An 11,056-nucleotide genomic window follows, 5' to 3' on the forward strand; every position below is an offset into this window, starting at 1 on the left:
ATTTAAAATTAAACCTACCAAAAGTTGGTAGGGTATTTTATCATTTACATCATAAGTTGGTATTTAAAATTAAACCTACCAAAAGTTGGTAGGGTATTTTATCATTTACATCATAAGTTGGTATTCAAAATTAAACCTACCAAAAGTTGGTAGGGTATTTTATCATTTACACCATAAGTTGGTGTTCAAAATTAAAACCTACCAAAAGTTGGTAGGGCATTTTATCATTTACACCATAAGTTGGTGTTCAAAATTAAACCTACCAAAAGTTGGTAGGGTATTTTATCATTTACACCATAAGTTGGTGTTTAAAATTAAACCTACCAAAAGTTGGTAGTGTGTCTCCAAATAAAAACTATCATAAATTGATAGTAATATTCCAAGCTATTTTTTCAAACATTATCATAAGTTGATAAGTGTGTTGAAAGTAATAATTCAAACTTTAACAATTATATCTTGCAAAGAGCAAGTATCCATAAGATAGCCATGAAATTAATTAGGGTAACTGTTTTCAAACGGGAGTTGTGGGGTGCCTAACACCTTCCTCACACTCAATCGATCCCCGTACCCTTTTCTCTGGTTCGCAGGTTTTTACGGTGTCCAATTGCACCTTAAATCAATTGGTGGCGACTCTAAACATTTTTCATCCTTTCAAACGTCGGACTGCGTTGTGACCCCGGTTGCGACAGTGATCTTAACTTTGTTTTTGAACCTTGTAATTTCGTGGTCAACCTGATTTGGATCCTTGACTGTAAGTGAAGTGAAGAGAAAATAATTTATGCAATTTTTGTCGTATGTCTTCTTCTCTTTTTTTTTTTCATATACAATGTAGATAAATTCATATGCAATACAAATAAATTAAATTTATATGAATAGTTTTCATCTCAGAATATATCGATGCATGGAGCAACATGGAAAAGGACCTCATGAATACAGTACATGCTCCATTCTCTGGCGAGGTTTCAAGGCAATCAAAGGCAATCCTTAATCGTGCTTTTGCTGCTTTCAGGCCCCTGCCTGCCTCTTCAAACGAGTTTAAACTCTATTTTAGCCTGTTTGTGGCATTTGTTGTTGTCCTGAGTCAATCCTTTACCCTTGATGTAGTAGGAGTGTTTTTATTTTTATCTTGTAATCGAGAAGTCTACTCCTCTATGTATGGTGCTGCGTTATTTTAATAGAAGTTCGTATTTCTCTCAAAAAAAAAAAAAAGGACCTCATGAATACTCTATAAATTTTAAATGAAGAGGGCCATATAAGTAACTCAATGAGCTTTGTCCTTATAAATAATTTTTTTTGGTTGCTCTTATTGTAACAGTTGATGTAAGAAGAACGAGAAGTGGTGAGCTTCAATTTTACAAAATTGGCATTCAATGGCCAAAATCATAATAGTGCACTAGAAATTATTTCAGGACAGGATTAGACTTCATAAAACAACATAGACAAGGTATGTGATTATGAAGGGTTATTCTTGGACAATGTATCATTAAAAGACCCAAAAAAAAGATTTCTAGACGATTAAAGAGGTCCGTTGAACGCCTACCGGCTATATCATACAAGATCCGAACAATTGCCTTGGATCGACTTCCAAATCATATATTTTAAGACCAATTATGCAAATTTTTCAGGCATATATTTTAACTTCAACTTAAAGCTGACAATTCCTTTCTCTAAATTAATTTTAATCTTGTTTAGATTGATTATTATGAATTAAATTTGCACTTCAAGCTATTAATATTTCATATAATTATCATATGAACAAGCTTAATTCTTTTAAAGCTACAAGTTCGACAACCTTATATATATAATGTAAATATTAAGGATCAAGAGTTGGAAAAGACATTAATTTATCTTATTAGGTCTTACTTTAGGATTTCCATGAACTTAAACCAATTCTTTCTTTGTCTAAAAAATGTAAGCCATTCAAGGATTGATTGGTTTTACCTAATATACACCCGAAAGATAATATCTGTTAGTTTCGATCCCAAGAAAAAAGAAACTAGTAATAATCAACAAAAAAAATAAAAATAGAGAAAACATATTAACTAAAAAGATATTGCTTGAAATAATAAAAAATGATACGTACTTAATAGGAGTGCATGAATGTATAATCCATAATAGAAATGAATGGAGAAAAAGAATACACGTGGTGGATTCCTGTTGATGTTCTCATAAATTCATGTAGCCGATCCCAAATTTTTGGGATAAAGGCTTTGATGATGATCAATGATGAAGCCATACCAACTAATGTCAATCAACCAGACCTTGAAGCAACCCATTTAAATTGGCCAAAAAGATAAAAACTACCTTACATATGCCATTAGTGCAGATGCACAAAGTAACCTAAACTCCCACTATCCAAATAAATTGCTTGTACAAAACACCAACCAAAGATAATCCACAGTTCTTGGAGAAGTTCAGCATTGGTTGGTTAGATTTTGTGCATGCCCTTGCTTCATTGTTTGTGTTCTTGGTGTTTGCTTTCAGTAGCTCTGAGGTGCAAAACATGTTTGTTCCCTGAACTAGGACCTAACGAGCATGCTTTAATGGTGAATTTGCCTCTAGGAGCTGGGTTCTTGGCAAGCTTTTTGTTCATGATATTTCCTACTGAACGGAGAGGAATTGGGTACGCCGATTTGTTGTCGTGTTGAGAATAATTGTAGTCGAATATTATTTTTTATGGATCTCAATCAAATGTTTAGAATTAATTCTATATGTTTGAATTCGAAATATATCCAGCTAAAGAATTATTGTTCAATATTTTCACTAAATTTTAATATTTCATCCGACTCTGTCAAGACTTCTTATTCCACATCGCGTTAACATGACCCAATTGAGTGACATATAAGTAAAGATCAAACACCTCTCCCACACAAATGAGCCAACAAACCCTTGAGGTCACATATTGGGTACCCGTTGAGTAGTCGGTCCATATGATGGACCATAGAGGACAATATTTGTCGTGCGGATAGTGTTGTCGCTACGTACTCTGACCCCTAACAAATGTATTTTTTGGGCTTAAGTACTACAAAGACAACCCATGAGAACAATTTGTGTTAACCCATGGCTCAGAACAGACAATATTTATTGATGTGTTTAGACTTATATTTCAAAGATATTCTAGGGGGTCAACAAAGTAGTTAATTTGTGACGAAATATTCCATTGCAAATTAAAGATATTCCATCGCAAATGCCTTTTGCGATGGAAAAATCCATTGCAAATGCATTTTTTGCGATGGAAAATTTTTCCTTGCAAAAATCAACGACGGAATTTTTGTGGTGGATTTTCCAATTGGCGACAAAAATTTCCAATTGGCGACAAAAATTTCCATCTCTAATTAACTAATACATTTTTAAAAATTATACATTTTCTTAATTTGTGACAGAATTATTGTTAAATTCCTATCACTAAATTATTTTTAATAAATTAATTTTATTTTTAGTTTCTTATTTCTGTATTTTTTATATTTTAATGCAATTATTAATAATATAATTGTAATTTAAAATGCAATAAAAATCAATTATATAAAATTATGTTCGAACTGTCTTTTTACAATACAAAACAACCCCCAAAATCTAACCCTCATTAGAAGTGTGCCTAGCATCCTCGCAATCATCGTCGGGGTCATCGCAGGGTGGTTGCATCCCAAACCAAGCAAAGAGGTCCTGCATCATTTGGCTTTGTTGCTGCATCCACTAGTCTTGTTCCTACAACCTCCGATCTTGTTTCTGCATCATTTGGCTTTGCGAATGCACCGAATGCACTATAACTGCAACTCATCCCGCAAGGTACTGCTCGTATTTTCCTGATCTGTGAACTGGTCATTTAATTCGGAGTTCATCTGAGCCACGCACTCCTCTACCTCTTGTTGAAAATACTGAGGATGCGGTCCTGATGGTCCGCCGTAGGAAGATGAACAACGCAGACAACGCACCTTTGATCCAAGATCGTAGACACAACTTTTCTTATTGAACCCCCAACCTCCTCCATGAATATGGAATTCTCATCGAGCAGCTCAAGAGATGACTCTCCAAAGGTCGATGCTTGAGTGGACCGGGCTTCCTTCAGCTTGTTATTGTCATTCTGTATCAATATTACAAAATTTATAAGATCAAATATCATCAAGATTTAAATAGCATATTAATTATTCAAATTTAATAAAATTTATATTACTTACATATGTTTGGGTTGCTCGTCATTCAACAAATTCTTGAGTACCCTTTTTCTTATGGGTACGAATAAAGATCTCAGCCTGAGTGGGATCCCGATCATATTCTTCTCTCTACAATGTAAGTTAAAAGTTAAATGAATAGGACTAAGTGGATGCTTCGAATACCTGAGAACTTTAGGTACAACAAAATATGTAAAACGATTACCTTGTTGATAGAAAGAAAAAGAAAGAAAGAAATAAGGTTTTGTATGAGTCAAGAGAACTTGTGCCTTCCAAAAAAGAAGAAAAAGAAAGTGATGAAATCCATGCCTATCATATTGGTGTTACATTGATGGGAATACAATTCCATGCAGCATTTGCTTGGCATCCTAAGTTGCTAAAGAATCAAATAATTGAGAGATTGTGATGAATATTATTTGGGCATCCAATTCATTATGTTTCCATGACAATTGACTGCCCACACATTTGAGTTGTTAGTATTTGAAGTTTACTTTCCCGTCCGATTTTGCAAGGGAGGAGATATATCCTATATTCAACGTACGGGTTTGGGAGTTCCACAATTCTCTAGAGTCTATAATTCACATTTAATGGTGAAAAGAAAAAAAAGTCGAGCAAACTGTAAAAATTAAAAAACAAAAAATATGATGTGATGTGATGTGATACACCTCCCTAACCATGAGATTCAATTCAAATTGTAGACTCTACAGTTTTAAACGAATTGCGGAGCCTCCAGATCCCTAAATAACATACAGGTATAAGAATACTAGAGGTACTAAAAAAAACAATAACGACAACCACTAATTCATCCGCTAGTATATTTCCAAAAAAGTCGAAAACTAAGTACATGCATATTTTTTTCCTTGTACTCAATTCAATTTATTAATTTTGGAACACATGGTAGCAATACTTGTGTTTAATTTGCTTAGATTACGTTTTGGTGGGAATTATTGGGAATGGAAATTAATTTTTCATGTTTTGTATGAATGAGATTAAAACTGAGGAAATTTTCTTTTATGAAAATTGAAAAGTGCAAAAGCAAAGAAAAGGAAAAGTTTGTTGGCTACAATTCACCTTCAATGAACAAGAAAACTACTCAACTTAATTATAGCCCAGAAATGCCCATTATCAAAAGGAGTTCCCAAGCATGAACCCCAACAAAGAGTATCTTCTGCTTTGTGTTATTAATGACGAAAAAGGATTGGATGGAATTATTTCACCAAATCTGCACCATTGAATGGTGAGATGTTGTGTTGTCAAACCCAATACATTCATACATTGAATGGTGGTGATTTGGTGGAATTAACTGGACTAATTCCAGCCCCCCTATCCCATTAATGACACCAAACAAGCCCATAGACAAATCACACAATCGATTGACTAAACTAATAATAAGATCCAAGCTAACAATGACAAATCGCTTATATTGTGTTAAGGAGTCTGTACGTCCTTGGACAATAGTCAGGTAGTCTTCGTTCATAGCCTTGTCATTATCCAACTTACTGGGCTTCTCACCTTCTTTTTTTAACGGCATGCCCATATCAAATATTGGCCCACTGTTCTACCTGTCATTGACCAAACTAACAACCCACAACCTTTGCAAACTTCTCTCAATGAGAACACCAATGATGAAGACCAAAATAAATTGGGTTGAACTCTGGATAGACTCGCAGTGCTCACAAACCTAAACATATTAAGATATTGTTCGCTCTGAGTCAAGGCCCACACAAATTTGTTCCTCCAAACCCAATGTCCTCGCTTAGGATTAAAAAATCATTATTAATATATTAAGCTATGAGCCCAATATCCTCGCTTAGGACTAAAAAATCATTATTAATGTATTAAGCTATGAATTCTTCTTATTTATTGTCACTCCTCTCTTAATTTCCTCGACGTGTGATCTTATCAGATGGCATGAACACCTGTCTAAATAAACCTAAAGTTGGAGGCATCTGGATGCAAAATTCGCATTACAGAACCTATAAAAGTCGGGTGGAGGGGAGCGTGCCCATAGAAAAATATAAGTTTGTCATAGTATATATTTTTCTATAAGATTGTTTTTTTTTTCTCGGACAAAAATTACAGCCTTGATTCGATTTTACATCCCAACAATCTTAGGATGAAGCAAGAACGAATTCGTTTAGGTTTAGACTAAGAATCACAAATTGACTAGCCCATTCACATAAAAAAATATCCCAGAATGTCGTTCTTTGTTGCAAGTTAGGGTCGTAGATTTTCCACAAGTTGGGTACTCCAGGAATCAAGAAGAAGACACAAATGTACCCACAAGACCTGCAACAACACCATCCCAAGTTACTCCCGAAGCGTATAATCTTGGTACGCCATGGCGAGTCCGAAGGGAACCTCGACACATCAGCGTATGCGACAACCCCGGACAACAAGATCCCATTAACGACGGTGGGTCTTGCTCAGGCGCGTCAGGCCGGAACCCATTTGCATTCAGTCATTTCTGGTAATGGGTCTTGTCCTAACTGGCGCATCTACTTCTACGTTTCCCCTTACGAGCGTACCCGCTCGACGCTTCGTGAGATTGGGCGTGCATTTCCGAGGAATCGGGTGATCGGAGTGAGAGAGGAATGCAGGGTTAGGGAGCAGGATTTCGGGAATTTTCAGGTTGCGGAGCGAATGGAGGTGATCAAGGAGAACAGGGAGAGGTTTGGGAGGTTCTTCTATCGGTTCCCGGAAGGAGAGTCTGCCGCCGACGTCTTTGATCGCGTTTCCAGTATGTTTCTTTTCATTTCTTTCGTTTAGTTTTTCCTGTTTCTGCTCTCGTGTTGTCTATGGTGCTTTGTTGTTTTATAGGAATTAGACATGGAAATATTTTGTGGCCATTTTTAATGAAGAATGTTCTTGAACTCGTTCTTGCATTGTTTGGTGTGTGTTTCTGAAATATATTGAACAATGGAAAACCTAAAAGAAGGCAGTTGAATACTTGAATTCGTTGTGAAGATTTTTGGAAGCATTAGTGTGCTTTTCCCTTCTGTGCTTTGTTAGGAAGTTGATAATTGGTTGAGTTGAACTGTTACAGTCAAGAAAGTTGGTTGTCTGTGCAGCTTAAAATAAGTGATTAAAAGCATTTCTTCTTATCATTACTCTGGTTTAGAGTGGAAGTAATGGTTCCTTAAAAATCCATGGAGTAATATGTTTATACGTATTGAAATATCTTGAGGTGGAGAAGTTTTATGCTTTTTTGACAAATGAAGTGACGAAAGTTCGCATTTTGTGCTTACTCTCTGCTTTCTTTCGTAGATATTTCCTTATGTTCTTAATTTTTTTCCCCGAAAGAGGTAAACTTGTTTTTGGAATTGAGGAGGTGGTGGGGACTCGAATTTCGAACTTTGTATCTCTACTCAGGTATGTGGGTTGAGTGTAGCCAAGTGGTTAACCCTCTGCCCTCTTCAGTCTATCTGGAACCATATTGATGGAAAAGCAGAATATACTCTTATATGTGTCTATTACTAGTGTCTAACTTTAGTTACTGATAGATTAAAATACTGATTTGTGATTTTCTACTGCTTGGGATGCTAAAAGCGATGCTCTTGTTTACGCCAATTCCCCTTGTAAGATGCATGGTGGCAACCTTTTGGATTAGATATGGGTTTAGGCGTTTAGCTTTTCTTTTTCTTCTGTGGCTAGAAGCCTGGAATCGATGAGCTCATCTATGCCTGGAAAAATTCATTAGCCTTGTTCTAACTTTTCTTGGTTATTAAAAGTGAAACTGACAAATGAGAAGCGAGTGAACTGCTGCTTTCTGAAGATTTTGAATATGGGTGTTTCAAAAATGATGATTTATGTTTATTCTCCCACTTCTGCTGTCTCGATATTTGCTAAATACATTCCTATTGGTTCTACATTAAGATGTAATAAACTGAACTTATGGCCTTGGTTGAACTTAATTTTTTTAGCATAAATTCTTAATTTTCAGCTTAATGTTTTGTGAGTTTATCAACTATCAAACAAGTCGAGAGCCCTCCCTCTTATAGTTAAAGCAAAGAGAGGAAATATGCTTTCTCCTTCTCCTTTACTTTGATCAAGCTCAACCCATATTTAGAAAAAACAGTCATGCTTCAAACGCTCAGTTCTTAGCCGGCTCGTTTGGACCCATTCTTCTCTTTATCTAGGGAAAGAGAGAAAAGTTTGAGGTGGGGAAGAAAAGCATTTGGTGGCTTCTTGGTTAATAAGATATTTTAATCTATATCTTTAAGAGGAGAGCATGAATAACCACAGTTCTGAAATTTTTAAAATAAACGACATTCTAAGGCTACTACATGGCAGTCTAGAGGTCATAAACTCAATTCTTGGAGGTAGCCTTTCAGCTATGTTGGGTCAAGGTTGTGTACATTTTATCCTTCTCCTGTCCTGCTTCCACTGCAGGGGCTTTGTGCAATAGGGCTGATTACCTTTTTTTGTTCTTAAGCTTTTAAGACATTCTTTAATTTCATATCAACCCAGATCTTCATGCATACAAACACAAACACATCCTATAAACATACACTCATACAATGGTAGCATGTGATTGGTGATTATGCTTTATAGTTCTTGAAAATGTCCAAGGTAAGTTAACTTGAGGTTCTTTTTTGTTTCTTTTTTTGTTCTTTTATTCGTTTGACATCAATTATGTCAGTCACAAAAGCATTACATGTGACTTGCAGCCCCATAAAGTGTCATAAGTTGAATAACAATTTCAGATATAGATATTTAAAGGAAACTTCCATAGCATTTCTGTAACATGGCATCATCTTTGCCTCTGTGGCCACTTATTCGGAAAATACCTACAATGTATTTTACTTTTATAGTTTTTAAGAGCATAACTACCCATGCTTGTTTAAGTAGAGTGCATATGGAGACAAATATTCTTGATTGATGAAACATTTAGTAACCTCAAAACATGTTCCCTTAAGGCGCGAGGAAAATAAAATCTGACTGGGCACTTGGCCTATTCGTTTTGATGGTTTTAGTTATGCATATTTCTGTTTTCTGCATATTTTTCACAAAGTTGAAAGGGAGGTGCACTGGTATTCCCTTGAGCTGCAGCTCTTTTTTTCTTTCTTTGGTTCCTCGGATTTTTAATTGTCAAGAGTTTTATCCATCAACTGCGCATCCCATTGATTAATAAATTGATATGTTGCAATAGGTTCGATAATGGAAGTGTTAGGTCTTTGATTTGCGACTCTCATTGTCATCTAAATATTGAAGAAGCAAGCTGTTGAAATTGCAGGTTTTCTTGAATCTCTCTGGAGGGACATAGACTTGAACCGGCTTAAAACTGACCCGTTCCAGGACCTAAACCTTGTAATTGTATCCCACGGACTTGCCACACGCGTTTTTCTCATGAAATGGTTCAAATGGACGGTTGAACAATTCGAGGGCTTAAACAATCTTGGGAACTGTGAGATTCGGGTCATGCAGTTGGGACAAGGCGGAGAATACAGCCTAGCCATCCATCACTCAGAAGAAGAGATGCTGGAATGGGGACTTTCACCTGAGATGATAGCCGACCAAAAATGGCGAATTCATGCCAATAAGGGTGATTGGAACGATAACTGTCCTTGGTACTTTGATGATTTTTTCGATTGTTTAGCAGATTCAGACGACTATATTAAAAATAGTGATGATACTAACGATGATTCTTTGATTCCATGTACATACACTGACCAGTAATTGGGTTGAAATTATTTTGGATTCAGCTGGTACTTTGACTGCACTGTTGCTCAAAATTATGAAATATCAGAGTGGATTTTTTCAATCTTTGTTTTGTGTCTTGTTTAGTTGTTAATTCCACACTGGCATGCTTTATTTACTTGGTAATTGGCTAATTACTGCTCAGCATAATAGTTCACACTTTACACACTAGTAGCTCAAATAGTACTAATGAATGTGGTATCTCATAGAGGTCTCGAGTTTAAGTTTCCTCGTCCCCTTCTCTTGTATTCAAAAACGAAAAAGCTATATATCCCAGCAAATTTACATCCCAGAAATATACCAGTCTATGTGGCATCTATACATGCCAGCATGGTATTAATTAATTTTTTTTTATATTTCCCCACACTGCCCTCCCGCTTCTTCAAACGGCCAATTCGGCCACCTCCGGCGTCTCTTCTGCACGTCGTCACCAGCATTGGACTCCCCGAGATGAGGAGCACCCAGCCCAATCCTTTGTCGGCCGTAACAACTATCGGAAGTAGATGACCATTTTTTGACTCCCTGAGGTGAAGGGCTTTTTTTTTTTTTTATTCTTTTTAGCTATGTTGAAGGTTGCTAATTCTGGTGGCTCACAATAGTTCTTTTGGTCCTTAATGAGCTGAGTCCTTTTCTCCAATGATTTCTCCCCCTGGATTTATTCTTCAAGGTTTTAGGTTTGGATGCTGTTTTGGTGAGATTTGGCGTATGGGGCATTAGTTTTTGAGATTTTTTTTTCCCTTTTGGTTGCTCCTTCCCTCGAGTTTGTGTTGTGAGAAAGGGGCTCTCGATCATACCAGTGTTTTTGTTTTTAGGTCCACTTGGGCTGTGTATATTTTCATGCTAGCCTTTCAAAGTTAGCTTGTTAGTGAGTTAGTTGCCTTATATCATACTTGTGTTTTTGTTTTAAGGTTCTCTGTGTTGGGGTTTTCAGGGTCAATGTTTGGCTCTTTGGAGTGTTGGCTCTGTCTTATTGTTGGCTTTGGTAGGGTGGCTGTTCCAGTTTTGGGGCTTGTTTATGTTGGAGGCTTTGTATCTCTGCAAGGCTTTTTTCCCCTTTCATAATCAATAAATTATCTTATAGTTTTGTCAACAAAAAAAAAGCCTAAGAATTTGGTATATGTATTGTTCCTGGATTCATTTACAAGTTAATCTTGATTTAGGATGATAATAGTAGTGACTGTATTGAT

General features: G+C 36.2%; 1 protein-coding gene across 1 annotated transcript; it reads left to right on the forward strand.

Moving 5' to 3' along the window:
* Positions 1 to 6,136: 6,136 nt before the first annotated feature.
* Positions 6,137 to 9,927, forward strand: LOC120009011 (phosphoglycerate mutase-like protein AT74). Its single transcript, XM_038859436.1, has 2 exons — positions 6,137 to 6,909; positions 9,406 to 9,927. The coding sequence occupies exons 1-2, from the start codon at positions 6,444 to 6,446 to the stop codon at positions 9,846 to 9,848; spliced, it is 909 nt and encodes a 302-aa protein (XP_038715364.1). The 5' UTR covers positions 6,137 to 6,443; the 3' UTR covers positions 9,849 to 9,927.
* The last annotated feature ends 1,129 nt before the right edge of the window (positions 9,928 to 11,056 follow it).

The sequence above is a fragment of the Tripterygium wilfordii genome, chromosome 11, assembly GCF_013401445.1.
Source record: "Tripterygium wilfordii isolate XIE 37 chromosome 11, ASM1340144v1, whole genome shotgun sequence".
In the NCBI taxonomy this organism is placed as follows: domain Eukaryota; kingdom Viridiplantae; phylum Streptophyta; class Magnoliopsida; order Celastrales; family Celastraceae; genus Tripterygium; species Tripterygium wilfordii.